General features: G+C 48.8%; 1 protein-coding gene across 17 annotated transcripts in view; it reads right to left on the reverse strand.

Moving 5' to 3' along the window:
* SRCIN1 (SRC kinase signaling inhibitor 1) overlaps nucleotides 1–22350 on the reverse strand; it is a 728586-nt gene that overhangs the window by 68384 nt on the left and 637852 nt on the right. For all 17 annotated transcript variants that reach the window (XR_012754280.1, XR_012754279.1, XM_075350093.1 and 14 more), the window contains 4 exons: nucleotides 21552–21724; nucleotides 17885–18060; nucleotides 17613–17743; nucleotides 7700–7847 (listed from right to left, as the gene is read on the reverse strand). Coding sequence is in view for 15 of the 17 variants with exons in the window: in XM_075350093.1 (XP_075206208.1) it covers nucleotides 7700–7847; nucleotides 17613–17743; nucleotides 17885–18060; nucleotides 21552–21724 (628 nt within the window). In the remaining 2 variants the exon portion in view is untranslated. The remainder of the gene's footprint in view (nucleotides 1–7699; nucleotides 7848–17612; nucleotides 17744–17884; nucleotides 18061–21551; nucleotides 21725–22350) is intronic.

The following is a 22350-nucleotide window of genomic DNA, read 5'->3' on the forward strand; positions in this document are numbered from 1 at the left end:
GCTGCATTCATTCATTGTATTCACAAGGGGGAAGCAGGACGCACAGTTTCTCTCTCTAAGTCATGTGAAAAAGCTTTATATATAAAAATACTAACTCAAATCATAGAAATTTGTACGGTATTTCTCAAATATCAGCAACTTCTTCATCCTGAGCTGATATCATAACATTGAAGATTTGACATATCCGTTGAAAAAGGGTTGTCGAGCTTGGAAATATTTCTTCAGAAATTATCCTTTACATTAAAATATATATTTATTGAATAAACCTTCATAAAAAATGTCAACTTCTTCCAACAGTTTAGCCCTCTTGTCTCTGTTATGTAGTCCATTGTCACCTTGAGGATGCATTCAGTTGTCTGTACAAATCGGTCTGAGATTGGACCACAATGCACCTAACAGAAATATATGAAGCTGTAACGCTCGGGTCAAAAGACCCGTGGACTGTCTGCGGACTGCAGTCCCATATTGGACTTACTTGTTCGGACATCTGAATGTGCCCTGACATTGAGGAAACTACACAGTAGAGAGGTGATCAGATTAGGTGACCAAAGGTGCTTGAATGAATAATGGAGGCGGCAAGTGGGGGGTTGTTTGGAGCTGCCATCACAAACCCCCTTTAGCCTGAACTGATGACATAAAAAAGTGGAGCAGCAAAGATCCTCTGGCACACAGACAAGAGGGCTTTTACTGTGAAATATCATTTACAAAACATTTTTTTGAAGCTTAACGACCCTTTTAAGGCACATTTTCACATAAATGCTTCAGTCCTCAGAGTTGCTCTCTAGATGGAAAGATTGGTTAAAAAAGAATTGTCATAATTCCTGGTCTAGTATAGACTTGTTATCCAGATCCAACAAAGGAAGAAGGAAAGAAGGGAATTTTGTTTACTTACCGTAAATTCCTTTTCTTCTAGCTCCAATTGGGAGACCCAGACAATTGACCCAGACAATTGGGTGTATAGGCTATGCCTCCGGAGGCCGCACAAAGTATTACACTAAAAGTGTAAAGCCCCTCCCCTTCTGCCTATACACCCCCCGTGCTCCCACGGGCTCCTCAGTTTTGGTGCAAAAGCAAGAAGGAGGAAAAAAATTATAAACTGGTTTAAAGTAAATTCAATCCGAAGGAATATCGGAGAACTGAAACCATTCAACATGAACAACATGTGTACACAAAAAAACAGGGGCGGGTGCTGGGTCTCCCAATTGGAGCTAGAAGAAAAGGAATTTACGGTAAGTAAACAAAATTCCCTTCTTCTTTGTCGCTCCATTGGGAGACCCAGACAATTGGGACGTCCAAAAGCAGTCCCTGGGTGGGTAAAATAATACCTCGTAATAGAGCCGTAAAACGGCCCCTTCCTACAGTTGGGCAACCGCCGCCTGAAGGACTCGTCTCCCTAGGCTGGCATCCGCCGAAGCATAGGTATGCACCTGATAGTGTTTCGTGAAAGTGTGCAGGCTCGACCAGATAGCCGCCTGACACACCTGCTGAGCCGTAGCCTGGTGCCTCAAAGCCCAGGACGCGCCCACGGCTCATGTAGAATGTGCCTTCAGCCCTGCGGGAACCGGAAGCCCAGCAGAACGGTAAGCTTCGAGAATTGGCTCCTTGATCCACCGAGCCAGGGTTGATTTGGAAGCCTGTGACCCTTTACGCTGGCCAGCGACAAGGACAAAGAGTGCATCCGAGCGGCGCAGGGGCGCCGTACGAGAAATGTAGAGTCTGAGTGCTCTCACCAGATCTAACAAGTGCAAATCCTTTTCACATTGGTGAACTGGATGAGGACAAAAAAAGGGTAAGGAGATATCCTGATTGAGATGAAAAGGGGATACCACCTTGGGGAGAAATTCCGGAACCGGACGCAGAACCACCTTGTCCTGGTGAAACACCAGGAAAGGGGCTTTGCACGACAACGCTGCTAGCTCAGACACTCTCCGAAGAGAGGTGACTGCTACTAGGAAGACCACTTTCTGCGAAAGGCGTGAGAGAGAAATATCCCTCATTGGCTCGAATGGTGGTTTCTGAAGAGCCACCAGCACCCTGTTCAGATCCCAGGGTTCTAACGGCCGCTTGTAAGGAGGAACGATGTGACAAACCCCCTGCAGGAACGTGCGTACCTGTGGAAGTCTGGCTAGGCGCTTCTGGAAAAACACAGAGAGCGCTGAAACTTGTCCCTTAAGGGAGCCGAGCGACAAACCCTTTTCAAGTCCAGATTGAAGGAAGGACAGAAAAGTGGGCAAGGCAAAAGGCCAGGGAGAAAAACCCTGAGCAGAGCACCATGACAGGAACATTTTTCCACGTCCTGTGGTAGATCTTGGCGGACGTTGGTTTCCTAGCCTGTCTCATAGTGGCAATGACCTCTTGAGATAATCCTGAAGACGCTAGGATCCAGGACTCAATGGCCACACAGTCAGGTTGAGGGCCGCAGAATTCAGATGGAAAAACGGCCCTTGGGACAGCAAGTCTGGTCGGTCTGGTAGTGCCCACGGTTGGCCGACCGCGAGATGCCACAGATCCGGGTACCACGACCTCCTCGGCCAGTCTGGAGCGACGAGGATGACGCGGCGGCAGTCGGCCCTGATCTTGCGTAACACTCTGGGCAACAGTGCCAGCGGAGGAAACACATAAGGGAGCTGAAACTGCGACCAATCCTGAACTAAGGCGTCTGCCGCCATAGCTCTGGGATCTTGAGACCGTGCCATGAACGTCGGTACCTTGTTGTTGTGCCGGGACGCCATGAGGTCGACGTCCGGCACCCCCCAGCGGCAACAGATCTCCTGAAACACGTCCGGGTGAAGGGACCATTCCCCTGCGTCCATGCCCTGGCGACTGAGATAATCTGCTTCCCAGTTTTCCACGCCCGGGATATGAACTGCAGAGATGGTGGAGGCCGTGGCTTCCACCCACATCAAGATCCGCCGGACTTCCTGGAAGGCTTGCCGACTGCGTGTGCCGCCTTGGTGGTTGATGTATGCCACCGCTGTGGAATTGTCCGACTGAATTCGGATCTGCTTGCCTTCCAGCCACTGCTGGAAAGCTTTCAGGGCAAGGTACACTGCCCGTATTTCCAGAACATTGATCTGAAGTGAGGACTCTTGCCGGGTCCACGTACCCTGAGCCCTGTGGTGGAGAAAAACCGCTCCCCACCCTGACAGACTCGCGTCCGTCGTGACCACCTCCCAGGATGGGGGTAGGAAGGATTTCCCCTTCGATAATGAAGTGGGAAGAAGCCACCACCGAAGGGAAGCTTTGGTCGCCTGAGAGAGAGAGACGTTCCTGTCGAGGGACGTCGGCTTCCTGTCCCATTTGCGAAGGATGTCCCATTGAAGAGGACGCAGGTGAAACTGCGCGAAAGGGACTGCCTCCATTGCTGCCACCATCTTCCCCAGGAAGTGCATGAGGCGCCTCAAGGGGTGTGCCTGACCTTGAAGGAGAGATTGTACCCCCTTCTGTAGCGACCGCTGCTTGATCAGCGGAAGCTTCACTATCGCTGAGAGGGTATGAAACTCCATGCCAAGATATGTCAGCGATTGGGCCGGTGTCAGATTTGACTTTGGAAAATTGATGATCCACCCGAAACTCTGGAGAGTCTCCAGAGTAGCGTCGAGGCTGTGTTGGCATGCCTCTTGAGAGGGTGCCTTGATCAGGAGATCGTCCAAGTAAGGGATCACCGAGTGACCCTGAGAGTGGAGGACCGCTACTACAGTAGCCATAACCTTGGTGAAAACCCGTGGGGCTGTTGCCAGGCCGAACGGCAGTGCCACGAACTGCAGGTGTTCGTCTCCTATGGCGAAGCGCAAGAAGCGCTGGTGCTCTGGAGCAATCGGTACGTGGAGATAATCATCTTTGATATCGATCGATGCAAGGAAATCTCCCTGGGACATTGAGGCGATGACGGAGCGGAGGGATTCCATCCGGAACCGCCTGGTCTTTACGTGTTTGTTGAGCAGTTTCAGGTCCAGGACAGGACGGAAAGACCCGTCCTTCTTTGGGACCACAAACAGGTTGGAGTAAAAACCGTGACCCTGTTGCTGAAGAGGAACAGGGACCACCACTCCCTCTGCCTTCAGAGTGCCCAGCGCCTGCAGAAGAGCCTCGGCTCGCTCGGGAGGCGGGGATGACCTGAAGAATCGAGTCGGGGGACGAGAGGTGAACTCTATCTTGTAACCGTGAGACAGAATGTCTCTCTCCCAGCGGTCTTTTACCCGTGGCAGCCAGGTGTCGCAAAAGCCGGAGAGCCTGCCACCGACCGAGGATGCAGATTGCGGAGGCCGAAAGTCATGAGGAAGCCGCTTTGGTAGCGGCACCTCCTGTGGTCCTTTTAGGACGTGACTTAGACCGCCATGAATCAGAGTTCCTTTGATCTTTCTGAGGCCTTTTGGACGAGGGGAATTGGGACCTGCCCGCGCCCCGAAAGGACCGAAACCTCGACTGCCCCCTCCTCTGTTGGGGTATGTTCGGTTTGGGCTGGGGTAAGGATGTATCCTTTCCCTTGGATTGTTTGATGATTTCATCCAAACGCTCGCCAAACAATCGGTCGCCAGAAATTGGCAAACTAGTTAAGCGCTTTTTGGAAGCAGAATCTGCCTTCCATTCCCGTAGCCACAAGGCCCTGCGGAGTACCACCGAATTGGCGGATGCAACCGCAGTACGGCTCGCAGAGTCCAGGACAGCATTAATAGCGTAAGACGCCATTGCCGACGTCTGAGCGGTTATGGACGCCACCTGCGGCGCGGAAGTGCGTGTGGCTGCGTCAATTTGCGCTTGACCTGCTGATATAGCTTGTAGCGCCCTTACGGCTGCGAATGCTGGGGCAAAAGAAGCGCCGATAGCTTCATAGATGGATTTCAACCAGAGCTCCACCTGCCTGTCAGTGGCATCTTTGAGTGAAGCCCCATCTTCAACTGCAAGTATGGATCTAGCCGCCAGTCTGGAGATTGGAGGATCCACCTTGGGACACTGAGTCCAACCTTTGACCACGTCAGGGGGAAAGGGATAACGTGTATCCTTAAGGCGCTTAGAAAAACGCTTATCTGGACAATCATGGTGATTCTGGACTGCCTCTCTGAAATCAGAGTGGTCCAGAAACATACTCGGTGTACGCTTGGGAAACCTGAAACGGAATTTCTCCTGCTGAGAAGCTGACTCCTCCACCGGAGGAGCTGAGGGAGAAATATCCAACATTCGATTGATGGACGCAATAAGATCGTTCACTATGGCGTCCCCGTCCGGAGTATCAAGATTGAGAGCGGCCTCAGGATCAGAATCCTGATCAGCTGTCTCCGCGTCATCAACCAGAGATTCCCCTCGCTGAGACCCTGAACAACATGATGATGTCGAGGGAATTTCCAAGCGAGCTCGCTTAATCGGTCTGGGGCTGGGGTCCGTGTCAGAGCCCCCAGCCTGGGATCTATGAGATACCCCGGGGGGACATTGTTGGTCCAACTGAGGGGGGCCAGGGAACAATGACTCAACAGAGTCCCTGTGCTGAGATACCGGTCCTGTCACCTGGAGAGTGTCAGCAGGTGTCTCCCCCTGGGCCCCTCTTAGCAGAGGCTCCGGCTGAGCAAGTGCAGTAGGGGCCGAGCAGTGCACACAATGAGGGTCAGTGGAACCTGCCGGTAGCGGCGTCGTACATGCGGCGCAGGCAGCATAGTAAGCCTGTGTTTTGCCACCCCTGCCTTTTGTGGGCGCCATGCTATTGTCTTCCCTGAGCAACACAATGGGGTATATAGCCAGAAAACAACTGTGCACTATACAGTGTAAAGTATATACCATAAACATATAATTACACTTCTGCACAATGGGGCTAGCACCACAGGTGCTGCTTACCACCCGCTTAAAGCGGTTGTGAGGCCACCAGAATCCCTGCCTGGGTCTCCCAGAATTTGTCCCCCTCTGCAGCGTCCGAGGAGCTGACAGGAATGGCTGCCGGCGTCCTGAGGAGAGGAGGGAGCCGTGGGCGTGACCCAGAAAGTGCGGGAACTGGTGCCCCACAGTGCACAGTGAGGGGGGTGGAGTATGCAAAGCATTCTCCAGCCCTCATTGCTGCTCGTCTGTACAGCGTCCCGCCCTTCCCCTGCTTGTCAGGGCTGTGGGCGGGAGGAAGAAAGACTAGGCCGCAAAAGCTGGGGACTCGAGTAATAAGCGTGGCCGCCGTAAAAGCGCGGCCGCGCGGAAGTCCCCGGCGCACTACAAGTCCCAGCCGCGCCTCAGTGTTAAACATGGCGGCGGCGGTCAGCGCGGTAGTCCCCCTACATAAACACACTCAGCGACGCTGAGTGTGTAATGGCACATTTAACCCGGTCAGCGCCGCGGTCCCCGGTGCACTAGCACACCCAGCAATGCTGGAGTGTTGCTGTGCTCGGTCCCCACGGGGACACAGAGTACCTCCAAGTAGCAGGGCCATGTCCCTGAACGATACCCGGCTCCTATCCAGCAGGCTCCCAGGAGTTGTGGATGAAGCACGGTCTCAGTGCCTGGAGACCGATAGGATCCCACTTCACCCAGAGCCCTAAGGGGGATGGGGAAGGAAAACAGCATGTGGGCTCCAGCCTCCGTACCCGCAATGGATACCTCAACCTTAACAACACCGCCGACAAGAGTGGGGTGAGAAGGGAGCATGCTGGGGGCCCTATATGGGCCCACTTTTCTTCCATCCGACATAGTCAGCAGCTGCTGCTGACCAATCTATGGAGCTGTGCGTGCATGTCTGCCTCCTTCGCACAAAGCATAAAAACTGAGGAGCCCGTGGGAGCACAGGGGGTGTATAGGCAGAAGGGGAGGGGCTTTACACTTTTAGTGTAATACTTTGTGCGGCCTCCGGAGGCATAGCCTATACACCCAATTGTCTGGGTCAATTGTCTGGGTCTCCCAATGGAGCGACAAAGAAAAAGCAGCAACTCACTAGAGGAGGAAATCAAGTCTTCTTTATTGGGCAAACATGTAGCGTAGGGAGGGGGAGCAGAAGCCGCGGAAAACGGTAAACCGTTTCGCTCTGGTGTGGTGCTTTTACGTGGACCCGTAGAAGCACCACACCAGCGCAAAACGGTTTACCATTTTCAGAGGATTCGGCTCCCCCTCCCTGCACTACATGTTACCTGTGTTTGCACAATAAAGAAGACTTGATCTCATCACCCGGTGAGTTGCTGCTTCTTTCCTTCTTCCTTTGTTGGATCTGGATTTTTGCACTGTGGTCTGGTTCTGAGTGTGCAGCTCCGGGGCAGGTGTCCCCTCTCCGCAATAGCAGTCCGGTTCCTTAGACCAGTGTGAAGCTGATTTTTGCTCGCCTGTGGTACCCGGTCTTTTCTTCCTGTATCTAAATACTTGTTATGCGGAGGAAATAACAGTTCAGAAACATCTTCTCATAGAACTATGATAAACTGACAGCTTGGAGTTACCAGTTGGGGATGTGTCCCTATTGAGCTTTTCTATTCAGTGCTGACACTATTAAACACACCCCTTTGACAAGAAGGGATGGAAACACCCAGTTGTCAGTTTATTTGAAATGTTCTAGGAGAATTAACAAAACAACTGGACAATACAAAGTTGGAAGAAAAGTTGCGGCAGAATTGTTATTTTGAGGGTAATACAATTATTTACTAAAATAGACCCTTTAAGAGAGGTGCCAGATCTTCTTTAAGAACCATTTGGCCACCTGAGGTCATTGGAAGGTCGATATTTCATGTTTGCTGAGATTACTCACTTGCGTATCTGAGCCAGTGTGTCAGTAACCGTCTTGCATCTCTTCAGCAGCCCGTCCAAACGATGTGGCTCCTCTTTCAGGAACTTCACTGCTTCCACCTCCACACGCAGAACTATTCGCATTTTACTTTGAAGGCTGGGAAACTGAGCTACAGATTGGAGAAGGATCAAATCAAGATTTGGTGCTCGCAAAAGAAACACACAGATATTAGGGACTTTAACAAAACTATCAATTGAAAACTTAAAAAGGTCACATTGGAGTTTAAAGAGGACCTGTCAAGTGCCATAAATAAGTAGTTTTTTTTTAACCTGGTGTAAATACCGCTGTTCTGAAGGAGGCACTGTTTGTCTTTTGTTCCTGCTCCTCTCTATTCCTGAGATACAGTAATTTCTTCCCTGTATATAAATCTGGTATTTTCATCCAACCAGACGGGGTCCTAAATTATTCTCTATGGGAATTTTTATGAGGTTCATGCCCATAAGCGAACACTACCATTCTTGGTGATTGGTACTCATATCGAACAGTTTGATGCTCAGATGGTCGCTATATGAGTATCCGAGGATAATGGAAGTCCATGAGAAACCTGAGCATTTATCCGGAAAATCGTCAGGGAAAATGCTAGAGTTCCCCACTGACTTCCATTATACTCGGGTACTCAAGTCTAACCCATCCGAGCATCAACTGCTCGTTAAGAGTACCAAGCATGATAGTGCTCACTCATCACTAGGAAAAAGACAGGCGTTTAGAAGGAAGAAGGGGCCATATCTCAGGAGTAAGGAGGCGCAGGTACAAAATAAAAAAAAAAAACTGACTAAATTAGGAGAGCAGCAGGATTTACACCAGAGAAAAAAGAGAATTTTGTTTACTTACCGTAAATTCTTTTTCTTATAGTTCCGTCTTGGGAGACCCAGACCTTGGGTGTTTAGCTTCTGCCTCCGGAGGACACACAAAAGTACTACACTTAAAAGTGTAGCTCCTCCCTCTGAGCTTATACACCCCCTGGTGAGCCAGTCCCAGCCAGTTTAGTGCAAAAGCTGAAGGAGAATAGCCACCCACAAGTAGAATAGAGCAAGAGCCGGATCAACCGGAAACTCTGTCCACGACAACAGCCGGTGAAAACACGCGGAACAAGGAAATTGCCAACAGGCAACAGGGAGGGAGCTGGGTCTCCCAAGACGGAACTATAAGAAAAAGAATTTACGGTAAGTAAACAAAATTCTCTTTTTCTTAATCGTTCCTTTGGGAGACCCAGACCTTGGGACGTTCCAAAGCAGTCCCTGGGTGGGAAATAAACAGAAAAACTAAGAAGTAGGCCAAACCTAACTTCACAAATGGGCGACCGCCGCCTGAAGGATGCGTCTGCCCAAGCTCGCATCTGCCGAAGCATGAGTATGCACTTGGTAGTGCTTTGAGAAGGTATGCAGGCTAGCCCAAGTGGCAGCCTGACAGACTTGTTGAGCCGTAGCCTGGTGCCTAAAAGCCCAAGAGGCACCGACAGCTCTGGTCGAGTGTGCCTTGATCCCGGCGGGGGAAGCGCCTGCGTACTCTGGTAGGCGTCCGAAATGGTCGACCTAATCCAACGGGCTAAGGTCGGCTTAGAAGCAGGGAGGCCCTTGCGCCGACCTGTGGTTAGCACAAAAAGAGAGGTGCACCGCCTAAGCGCAGCGGTGCGAGACACATAGATCCGGAGAGCACGCACCAGATCTAGAGTATGTAGAGCTTTTTCAAAGCGATGAACAGGGGCCGGACAGAAGGAAGGCAAAGTAATGTCCTGGTTAAGGTGGAAGGGAGAGACCACCTTAGGAAGAAAGTCCGGAGTCGGACGGAGAACCACCTTGTCTTGATGAAAGACTGAAAAAGGTGACTCCGAGGATAGCGCAGCTAAATCAGAGACTCTCCTGAGAGAAGTTATGGCAACCAGAAATGCCACTTTCTGTGAAAGACGGTACAAAGAAACCTCCCTAAGAGGTTCAAAGGGGGGTTTCTGTAAGACCGTGAGGACCAAGTTAAGGTCCCAGGGATCCAAGGGCCGCCGGTAAGGCGGAATGATGTGAGACGCGCCCTGCATGAAGGTGCGGACCTGAGCCAGCCGAGCGAGACGCCGCTGGAACAGAACTGACAGAGCCGAAACTTGTCCCTTGAGAGAGTTGAGGGATAGTCCTAGCTGCAGACCGGACTGTAGAAAAGACAGAAGGGTCGGCAAGGAAAACGGCCAAGGAGGATGGCCGGAAGAGCGACACCAGGACAGGAAAATTTTCCAAGTCCTGTGATAGATCTTAGCGGAGGAAGACTTACGGGCCCAAGTCATAGTGGAGATGACTTCAGGAGGAATACCAGAAGCCGTCAAAATCCAGGGCTCAAGAGCCACGCCGTCAATTCGAGGGCCGCAGAATTCGGGCGGAAAAACGGACCTTGCGAGAGTAGGTCTGGACGGTCCGGGAGATGCCACGGCATCCCTACGGACAGTTGGAGTAGGTCCGGATACCAAGCTCGCCTGGGCCAGTCCGGTGCAATGAGGATGACTCGACGACCCTCCATTCTGATCTTGCGCAGGACTCTGGGCAAGAGAGCTAGAGGGGGAAACACGTAGGACAGACGAAACTGGGACCAGTCTTGAACCAGAGCGTCCGCGGCGAAGGCCTGAGGATCGTGAGAGCGAGCCACGTAAACAGGAACTTTGTTGTTGTGACGGGATGCCATTAGGTCCACGTCTGGAGTACCCCATTTGCGGCAGATCAACTGAAATACTGCCGGGTGCAGGGACCACTCGCCACTGTCCACGGTTTGACGGCTGAGATAATCTGCCTCCCAGTTGTCCACGCCTGGAATGTGGACTGCGGATATGGTGGACCCGGAGTCCTCCGCCCACTGAAGAATGCGCTGTACCTCCATCATTGCCAGGCGGCTGCGTGTCCCGCCCTGATGGTTGATGTAGGCAACCGCTGTCGCGTTATCTGACTGGACTCGAATGTGCCTGCCCGCCAACAGGTGGTGAAATGCTAGAAGAGCTAGAAGCACGGCTCTGGTTTCCAGCACATTGATTGAAAGGGCTGACTCGGACGGAGTCCAAGTGCCCTGTGCTCTGTGGTGGAGACATACCGCTCCCCAACCGGATAAACTGGCATCCGTGGTGAGAATCACCCAGGACGGGGCCAGAAAGGAGCGCCCCTGGGACAGGGAGAGGGGCCGAAGCCACCACTGAAGAGAGCTCCTGGTCCGTGGCGACAGAGCCACTGACTTGTGTAAGGAGGAAGGCCGCTTGTCCCAACAGCGGAGAATGTCCAGCTTTAGGGGGCGCAGATGGAACTGGGCAAAGGGAACCGCCTCCATGGACGCCACCATTTGACCCAGCACCTGCATCAGACGCCTGAGGGTATAACGGTGGTGCCTCAGGAGAGAGCGCACCGCCAACTGAAGTGACGGCTGTTTGTCTAAGGGCAACTTCACCAGTGCCGGCAGAGTCTCGAACTGCATCCCTAGGTACGTGAGGCTCTGGGTCGGAGTCAGAGTGGATTTGGGAAGATTGACAAGCCACCCGAATTGGGCTAGAGTGGCGAAAGTGAGCGAGACACTCCGCTGACAGTCTGCGCTGGATGGAGCCTTGATTAGAAGGTCGTCCAGGTAAGGGAGCACTGCCAACCCCTGAAGGTGCAGAACCGCGATCACTGCTGCCATGACCTTGGTGAATACCCGAGGCGCCGTGGCTAACCCGAAGGGGAGAGCCACGAATTGGAAATGATCTTCCCCTATTGCAAAGCGTAGCCAACGCTGGTGAGAAACTGCAATTGGCACATGCAGATAGGCATCTCTGATGTCGATGGACGCCAGGAAATCTCCTTGGGTCATTGAGGCAATGACTGATCGCAGAGACTCCATGCGAAAGTGCCGCACCCGAACATGCTTGTTGAGAAGCTTGAGATCCAGGATGGGCCGGAAGGTACCGCCCTTTTTGGGAACTAGGAAGAGGTTTGAGTAAAAACCTCTGAACCGTTCCCGGACGGGAACTGGTACAATTACTCCGTTGGCCTGCAAGGCTGCCACGGCCTGTGAGAAGGCGGAGGCCTTGGAGCAGGGGGGAGTTGAGAGAAAAAATCTGTTTGGCGGGATGGAAGAGAATTCTATCCTGTAGCCGTGAGAAATGATATCTCTCACCCACTGATCGGAGACTTGTTGAAACCAAACGTCGCCAAAGTGGGAGAGCCTGCCACCGACCAAGGACGTTGCTGGCACGGGCAGAGAGTCACGAGGAGGCTGCCTTAGTGGCAGAACCTCCTGCGGTCTTCTGTGGACGCGCTTTTGAGCGCCAGTTGGATTTCTGGTCCTTAGCTGAGTTAGCGGACGAGGCGGAGGGCTTAGAGGACGACCAGTTGGAGGAACGAAAGGAACGAAACCTCGGCTGAATCCTACCCTGGGTAGGTTTCCTGGTCTTGGCTTGTGGCATGGAAGTACTCTTCCCGCCAGTAGCCTCTTTAATAATTTCATCGAGCTGTTCACCGAACAGCCGAGAACCAGCAAAAGGGAGCCCAGCAAGGTACTTCTTTGAAGAAGCATCTGCCTTCCACTCTCGAAGCCACAACATCCTGCGGATAACGAGGGAATTAGCCGAAGCCACCGCAGTACGGTGAGCAGCCTCTAGCATGGCAGACATGGCATAAGATGAAAAAGCTGAAGCTTGAGAGGTTAAAGAAACCATCTCGGGCATAGGTTCCCTGGTGAGAGAATGTATCTCCTCTAGAGAAGCAGAAATGGCTTTGAGGGCCCACACTGCTGCAAAAGTAGGGGAAAACGCGGCCCCCGCCGCTTCATACACGGATTTGGCCAAAAGGTCAATCTGACGGTCAGTGGCATCCTTAAGGGAAGTGCCATCAGCCACCGAGACAACGGTCCGGGCTGAGAGCCTAGACACTGGAGGGTCTACCTTTGGGGATTGAGCCCACTCCTTGACCACCTTAGGTGGAAAGGGAAAACGGTCATCAGAACAACGCTTTGGGAAGCGTTTGTCAGAACAGGCCCTGGGCTTGTTCACAGCGGTCTGAAAACTGGAGTGATTAAAGAACACACTCTACTTTCTTAGGCGAGGTAAACTGGTGCTTTTCTGCCAGAGAGGGTTGCTCCTCTGAAACTGGCGGATTGAGATCCAGTACAGAATTAATGGACGCAATCAAGTCACTAAGTTCTAAGTCACCCTCGGAAAGATCAATGGGGCACATGGAGTTAGTCTCCGAGCCCCCTGTAAAGGCATCCTCCTCATCCTGCGAGTCCTCTGAGACAGAGCCACGGGATGAGGAGGGAGAGGAAACCCTGCAGCACCTCTTAGGTGGATGGGGTCTGTGTCCTGATGATGAATCCTCTGTGAGCTCCGGCGGACGGAGGCCAGAGGGTAGGGATCCTAAAGGACCCTTAGCAAGAACATTAGAGGCACCCTGTGAAGGGGGCTGATGCATATTCATCAAAGTCCTGGACAGAAGTCCCATGGACTCAGCAAATGACTGGGATATAGACCTAGAGAAGGACTCTACCCAGGCCGGGGGTTCAGCCACAGGTGCAGAAGCAGCCTGAGAGACCACTGGGGGTGAGACTCCAGGCTGTGGCACCTCCACGTTCGAGCAGACCTCACAATGTGGATAGGTGCTCGGTTCAGGCAGCAGGAGCTTGCATGCAGCGCATGTAGTATAAAGCTTTGGAGCCTTTCTCCTCGTGTAAGACATGCTGCTGGAGTGGGAAAAAAGTAGTTTGTACAAGTAAATGAACCCCAGGGAGTATATGCAGAGGTCCACAACCATAGAACGGCTGTGGCTTACCAGACCGCAGGAAGCGGTTTGTGTGCCCTCCAGATCCCGAAGCCCAGACCCTCAATGCACAGCACCTCAGCAGGGATGCAGAGTGCAGGATGGCCCAGCGCAAAATGAATCCTTCCAAGAAAATGGCCGCCGGAGCGAAGAGAGGGGGCGGGACTTGGGGCGTCTCCTGTAGGAGAGCGGGAACTGGAGGGCCATAGAGGCCTGCAGGGGGGGGGAGTCACCTCCAAGTAGTGGGGAGTGTCCCTCCCCTGTGGAGGACGGCCGCCGGGAGGGGCCGCGCCTGTCCCTCTGCATGAGTGACATGCGAGGGCAGGAAACAGAAACTAGGCCTCCGGTGAAGCCGGGGCCTAAATTTGAGCCGCGAGGCCGACGCGCAGGCACCATCGGCGCGGTTCTCAGCGAAAAGCCAGAAAACCCGCCGGAAATGTCAAAACAAGTACCACAAACACTCTCCCCACACAATAAAGGACATGGACCCCAACATATGAACATCTCAGTACTTAGCTGCTGAGACGCAAGGCCAGGTCCCTGGGGATGAGTGCTCCGGTCCAGCAGGATCCTCAAGGGGCTGTGGACGAAGACCGGTCTCCTGTCAAACATGGAGACTGCGGTGGATCCCACTTCAATCCAGAGCCCAGGAGGGATGGTGAAGGAAAACGGCATGTAAGGCTCCAGCCTTGGAAATCAACCTTACAACACCACCGACACAGTGGGGTGAGAAGGGATATGCCGGGAGTCCAGACGTGGACCCCATTTCTTCAATCTTTTTCCAAATAAAAATCAAAAATCTAGAAAAAAACATGAAAATGCATGTGTGGATGTATCCTCCTGAACACAAAGCAATAAACTGGCTGGGACTGGCTCACCAGGGGGTGTATAAGCTCAGAGGGAGGAGCTACACTTTTAAGTGTAGTACTTTGTGTGTCCTCCGGAGGCAGAAGCTAAACACCCAAGGTCTGGGTCTCCCAAAGGAATGATAAAGAAAATAAATATTTATGGCAAGTGACTGATCATCTTTAAGACATAGTAATTCACCAGCCTTCTACAAACAGGTCCTGACAATACTGTAATGCAAGTGAGCATGGCTACATTTCCAGTGAACAGGGTTAGGCCAATTTCAGATGTCCGTGTTTCAGGTACGTGTGACATCCATTTTTAACACGGATGCCACACGTACCCATGTTATTCTCTGGAGTTAGTTACACAAACGTCCGTGTTTTCACATACACACGGAGACATGTCCGTTTTTTCTCTAGCATCACGGGTGTCACACGGATCGCACTCTGTTGTGATCCGTGTGACATCAGTGTGACACGTACCAGACAAAACACGTGTCATTGAAATAAAAAGATTTTCTATATTCACCTGTATCCAGCGCTGCAGTCTCTGGCTCTGTTGTCTCCTGCTTCTGACCCCCGCTAATTATGCTCATTGAATATTCACTGCACCTTGGACCTGGAAGTAGGAGCATCGCCAGGACAGTGCCGGGGACAGCATCGCCGGTGACAGGTGAGTATCCAGCAATCAGTGTGTGTGCAGTGACGCCAGGAGGTTATCCGAGTTCCCAATGAACTCTGATGAAGCTGTGAAGTCACCTTGTGACACCTGCTGTAGCGGTGTCATCAGGAGGTAATCCGAGTTCATAGGGAACTCTGATAACCTCTTGGACATCACTGCACACACACTGCTTGCTGGATACTCACCTGTTAACGGTGATGCTGTCCCCGATGCTGTCCTGGTGATACTGTCCCCAGCGATGCTGTCCCTGGCGATGCTCCTGCTTCCAGGTCTGAGGTGCAGTGAATATTCAATGAGCATAATGAGTGGGAGTCAGAAGTAGGAGACAGCAGATCCGAAGACAGCAGCGCTGGATACGGGTGAATATAGAAAATATTTTTATTTCAAAGACACGTGTTTTGTCCGGTACGTGTCACAATGATGTCACACTTATGCAAACACAGATGTCACACGTATGACCATACCAATGCATGTGGCTTGTACCTGATTAAACACAGACGTCTGTAACCGGCTTCATATAACTGAATAGGATAACTGAAGTGAGCACTAATATATATATATATATATATATATATATATATATGAGTGCAAGCCAAAACTTACATACTATAGGAGGATAAGGCTGCACATCAAACTTAGATAATGGTATAATGCCTCAAGCATATGGAAAAATATTGGAATATACAATGAAAAATGCTACTTGCTAATTTAAACATGTGAATAATGAAATGCATACCTGCCATGAATATTAGGAAAAAGGAGATATTTAGCAATCGCATTGATCAATGTAACTGAGCACCAAGACCTCGTCAAGGTATATCTCTATATTGGGGTCCCTAGCTCTGTGACCCTAACTGTGTGTCATCTCATTGCAATTAAAAACTGCTGTGGGTGGAGAGGGGTAACTAAGGACTTTCTTATATAGGAGATGGAAAAAACATGGCCGAAAGGGGCGGAGCTGTGTTCATTCCATTCATGCTGTGTATATTCCAATATTTTTCCATATGCTTGAGGCATTATACCATTATCTAAGTTTGATGTGCAGCCTTATCCTCCTATAGTATGTAAGTTTTGGCTTGCACTCATATATATATATATATATATTAGTGCTCACTTCAGTTATCCTATTCAGTTATATGTAGTTTTTTTCTGAATGTGAACACAGCTCCGCCCCTTTCGGCCATGTTTTTTCCATCTCCTATATAAGAAAGGCCTTAGTTACCCCTCTCCACCCACAGCAGTTTTTAATTGCAATGAGATGACACACAGTTAGGGTCACAGAGCTAGGGACCCCAATATAGAGATATACCTTGACGAGGTCTTGGGGCTCAGTTACATTGATCAATGCGATTGCTAAATATCTCCTTTTTCCTAATATTCATGGCAGGTATGCATTTCATTATTCACATGTTCAAATTAGCAAGTAGCATTTTTCATTGTATATTCCAATATTTTTCCATATGCTTGAGGCATTATACCATTATCTAAGTTTGATGTGCAGCCTTATCCTCCTATAGTATGTAAGTTTTGGCTTGCACTCATATACATATATATATTAGTGCTCACTTCAGTTATCCTATTCAGTTATATATAGTTTTTTTCTGAATGTGAACACAGCTCCGCCCCTTTCGGCCATGTTTTTTCCATCTCCTATATAAGAAAATCCTTAGTTACCCCTCTCCACCCACAGCAGTTTTTAATTGCAATGAGATGACACACAGTTAGGGTCACAGAGCTAGGGACCCCAATATAGAGATATACCTTGACGAGGTCTTGGGGCTCAGTTACATTGATCAATGCGATTGCTAAATATCTCCTTTTTCCTAATATTCATGGCAGGTATGCATTTCATTATTCACATGTTCAAATTAGCAAGTAGCATTTTTCATTGTATATTCCAATATTTTTCCATATGCTTGAGGCATTATACCATTATCTAAGTTTGATGTGCAGCCTTATGTAACCGGCTTCAGGCTGAGTTCACTTGTCCTATAATCCTCCATTAGAAAGGATCCTGCAGTTGGCAAAAAGGGACTGCAAACACAACTCTTTTGTCCGTTGTTAATTAACTGATGTCTGCAGGATCCGTTTTTTTAACATTGGAATCTATGGAGAATGGATCCTGTTACAGATTACCATTTAGTCATCAGTTATCCTTGCATTTTTAACTAATCCGTTTTTCCTACAAGATCCGTTGTAATGGATAATTACAGGACATGTGAACTGAGCCTAAGGCCCCCTTCACACGTCTGTGTAAAAAACACGTGTTGCACAGTCCATTTCGGACCTCTGTATGGCCATCTGTGTGTCCACGTGGGGAAAAAAAAATTGATATTCATATGAGTTTTTTTTAAAAAAACAATGCTTGAAAAAAGTGCATATCACTTCTTATCCTGATAAAATCTGCTCTGAACTAGACACTGTCCAATGAAAATGTTGTAAAAGACTGGTTCACGAAAAGAAAGCTCCCTAAATTTATTGAAGGGTTTTTCGCATGAAAAGCTCATCGTTTTTGAAAGCCTCATAACTCCACATGTATATGGACTATTTTTTGTTTTCTGTCTTATTTTACTGAATTATACTCTTCTCCTTACCCTTCAGCTCTGTTAGTGTCTCGCCAAGTTGTTTAAGCACTACAGCCTTCTCCTCCAATTCCTGCACGGATATCAGGCGGTGGTTGTGTGCTAGATCCTTCTTAATTTTGTCCACCGATTTCTCTAAATCACTATAACAAGAGAAATAAATATTAATCACAGTAAAAACATAAAAATCAATCATACATACATCACACAATAAGATCCCCAGGCCTAAATGTGTCCATATTGCCGTGACAATACCGCCATTTTCCTTCCACAGAAATACTCACTTGAGCTGCTGCGTGATGAGCTCCTCCTCGTTCAGATACTTCAGCCGCTCTTCCTCCACCATGGCTCTCTGCCGCTGTAATGGGTCTTCATGTTTCCGCACGGTGTCAGTCACTCTCACACTGATCTCAGTCTCTGTGCGCTTCAGCATGCTCCGCACCGTCTCCTGGTTCTGCAGCTAAGGAACAAAGAAAGAAAAAGAGGCATAGAACAAACGGTTAAATATCTTCTGCAATATGTAAGGGGAAAGTTTAACTTCTTTGCATTTTATATATTGGCTCCGGTTCGTTATTGAATTTGAGCCTTTTTTTGTCCAGTTTTTTGTATTTTTCTCCTGTTTTTCATATGGCATTTTTATTTTTATAGGTGTTACCCTGTTTTTGTTTTTTTTTGTGGGCTTCCATAAGTTTTTGAATGATTCATCGCTTGCGACTTTTAAATTTTTTGCGCAAATGTATACTAATCAAGAGTGATTTTATGTACAGTACATCTGAAATTTTTAGCCCAAATTTTGTGACATTTTAGCAGAACCTGTGACTTTTTTGCCCTGAAAAGTCACAAATAGGTTAGAGACAAAAAACAAGAAGCATTTTTAATCTTGTGCAAAAGTCATAAACCGTTTTGAAGAATTTACCGTATATAGTCAAGTATAAGCCGAGTTTTTCAACCCATTTTTTTAAGCTGAAAGTGCCCCCATCGGCTTATACTCGGGTCAGGGTCCCACAAAAAAATATTCTCATATTCTTTACTGCAGTTGAATGCGGCGGTGCAGTAAAGCAAGCAACTGCTGTGAGGCGCAGATTGCAGCGGTGGCCCTGTGTATTGGACACTATCACGGAGGGGTCTATGCCTGCGGTCTGTAAGAGGCACCCCTTGATGATCACGTCCCGTGCACGGAGCCGCCGCTGCAGGCTGCCATCGTGGCTTTACAGCAGTTGAATGCTTTACGGCGCCAGCGGTGCACAAAGCATTCAACTGCTGTAAAGCGCTGACAGCACTGGCGGTGGCTCCGTGCACAGGACTTGATCATCAAGGTATGCCTCTTGCAGACCGCAGGCATAGACACCTCCGTGATAGCATCCTGTACACAGGGCCACTGCTACCGTCAGCGCTTTACTGAAGTTGTAAAGCATTCAACTGCAGTAAAGACATGAAGGCAGACAGCAGCCCCGTGCATTGGACGCGATCACGGAGGGGTCTACAAGGAGCAGCGGAGGTCACTGCGAGAACGGAAGAGAGGTGAGAATAATTTTTTTTTCAGAATAGAGGACAAGAAGGGGACCAGTAGGAGGACATTACTACAGGGCACATTACTAGAGGGCCTAAGGAAGGGGCACAAGGATGGGCATATTACAATAAGGGGACGGGGGAGAAGGACTGGGCACATTACTATGAGGGGGGCAAGGATGGGCACATTACTAGAAGGGGAGACAAGGATGGGCACATTACTACGAGGGGGGACAAGGATGGGCACATTACTACAAGGGGGGACAAGGATGGGCACATTACTACGAGGGGGGACAAGGATGGGCACATTACTATAAGTGGGGACAAGGATGGGCACATTACTACAAGGGGGGACAAGGATGGGCACATTACTATGAGGGGGGACAAGGATGGGCACATTACTACAAGTGGGGACAAGGATGGGCACATTACTACAAGGGGGAACAAGGATGGGCAGATTACTACAAGTGGGGACAAGAATGGGCACATTACTACAAGGGGGGACAAGGATGAGCACATTACTACAATGGGGGACAAGGATGGGCACATTACTACAAGGGGGGGACAAGGATTGGGCGCATTACATTTTATTGGGATCTATTTTTATTTTTGAAACTTCCCAGTAGATGCTGAATTTCCCTCCCTAGGCTTATACTCGAGTCAATACGGTTTCCCTGTTTCTTTTTGTAGAATTAGGGGCCTCGGCTTATACTCGGGTCGGCTTATACTTGAGTATATACGGTAGTTAAAAAATATCAATAGTACAAGACACATACACATGCAAAAGCTACTTAAAAAGTCTGCAAATGATGAATCGGGTCCGTAGTTTTATATCGATGGCCCTGCTCCTTGTTAATGTGAACACAGACTAACTGCTTATTTAATGATACGTTCCTACAATGAGTATTTGCTGAGGTTTTAATGTTGCAGATTTTCTGCAGCATTTCTGCATAATTTGGGTACATTAGGTTACTTGACTTTTTTTTTTTTACATATGTTTTTGACACTGAGTTTTTTTGCCTTTTTGGTATGTCATGTTTTAAAGGGAACCTGTCACCACTTTTTTGGCCTATAAGCTGCGGCCACCCCCACTGGGCTCTTGTATTCAGCATTCTAACATGCTGTATATAAGAGCCCAGGCCAGGGGTATAACATAAAAAACACTTTATAATACTTACCTAACGGTCGCGCGGTGGGCCTTATGGGTGTCTCCGTTCTCCGGTGTAGGCACCTCCCCTTTCGGCCATCTTCGTCCTCTTTCTGAAGCCTGTGTGCATGACACGGCTACGTCATACACACTCGCCGCTACTGCGCAGGCGCACTACAATACTTTGATCTGCCCTGCTCAGGGCAGATCAAAGTGCTCCTGCTCAGGACCTGAATGCCGGCGAGTGTGTATGACGTCAGACACCCGTCATGCACCGCGGCTAGAGAAGAAGAAAAGCAAAAATGGCCAAAAGAGGCGGCGCTGAGACCGGACAACGGAGACGTTCATATGGCCCACCGCGCGACCTTTAGGTAAGTATTATAAAGTGTTTTTTATGTTATACCCCTGGCCTGGGCTCTTATATACAGCATGTTAGAATGCTGTATATAAGAGCCCGGTGGTGGTGGCCGCAGCTTATAGGCCGAAAAACAGGTGCCAGGTTCTCTTTAAATAATGTTTCTTTGGTTTTGATATTTCCTGGTATTTGGCTTTGACAAAATGTTATTAATACAGTCATGTGCAGATTACATGTGTGTTTAGAACATTTCCGTAGCATTTTTTACCTCATTCTAATGCAATTCTATGGGGGAAACTCATGTAAAACTCAGTGAACTCGCAAGAGAAAGTGACATGTTGCGGATTTCAAACATGTACCGCATGTTAGTTTACACTAATCATAGTGGGCAGGAAATATCTTTACATCCCATCCACTTTGCTGGAATCAAAAACTCATATTGGTTCTTGAAGGGGTATTCTCATTTCCAAGATCCTATCCCAGTAGGTAGTAGGCGTAATAATATTAATATTAGCAATACCTTCAATTAAAAATGTAGTATAGTTCTCTTGATTCACTATGTCTCTTACCTAATTTGCAGGGCATTGCAGGACCTTAGTTGTCCATGGTTATGACCACGCATATAGTTAGTTAGTTGCTCATCGTCATAACCGTGGATGCCTAAGGTCCTGCAATGCCCTGCAAATGAGGTAAGTGACGTAATGAATCAGAAGAACTATACTACATTTCTAATTGTAGATATTTCCGAATATTTTTATTATTACTCCTACTACATACTGGGATAGGATCTTGAAGATGGGAATAACCCTTTAACTTAAAAGTGACAACCTGCGTGGGAAGCATTGCATCAATTGAAATGAAGGCATGATAAGGTAATAAATGGCCGGCCCAAGGTGACGAGAGTTGTAGCAGGCCATATTACTGAGGAATTATCGCGTACCTGAAGTTTTTTCAGCTGCTGCAGCTGGTTCCTTAGTTCGCTGGCATTATGTTGCAGGTCATGAAGATGAAGCTGCATGTGCAGGCGAGTGATTGCCTTACTCTGGTCAGCAGGGGTAGAAGTGGACCCTGGAGTAGGAGTGGACATTGGGGTGCCAGCATTTTGAGGTCCAGCTAAAACAAAATAGGAATAAGAATTTAGTAAACTGCAAACAGACCAACATATATACTCCACGGCAGAAGAATAGCATATTTTCCATAATCTGTAAGATGGAAATACATTGTAAACCATTAAGGCTTTTCCCCTCTAATCCATTTACAATATTACTATGTGCACTTTTCTGCTTTCTAGTGCACTTCTCCATCTTACCACCAGAGGTCAGTCATGCCCAGTCACTTTAATGTGTATGCATCTAATATACTGGGGAATTTCTCATTGACGGGCGTTTCATATAACAGTTTGGATCCTACACTGGCGCAATGTGTGCCAAAATTAGAGGAAAACCTCTGCATAAATTGACATGTCTCTGGGCTGTCTGTGCACTAGAGTATATACATATACAGCCATGAGACTTCACCTATAATGTACTTTTCTTACTATGTAATCATAAGCTCTTCTCACTTTTTAAAAATGAGTGTAAAAAAAAAAACAAAGTCACCAAAGATTGTGCAAATATAGCATGTGCCAAAATTTGCAAAGGTTTTTTATGACAGAAAACTAGTGCAAGGAAAAAGAAACTACAGAATAGATACTACGATGGAAAAGTTGCACATTTTGGCACATACCACTTTTAAGCAAC

This window comes from Anomaloglossus baeobatrachus, chromosome 5 (genome assembly GCF_048569485.1).
Source record: "Anomaloglossus baeobatrachus isolate aAnoBae1 chromosome 5, aAnoBae1.hap1, whole genome shotgun sequence".
Classification (NCBI taxonomy): domain Eukaryota; kingdom Metazoa; phylum Chordata; class Amphibia; order Anura; family Aromobatidae; genus Anomaloglossus; species Anomaloglossus baeobatrachus.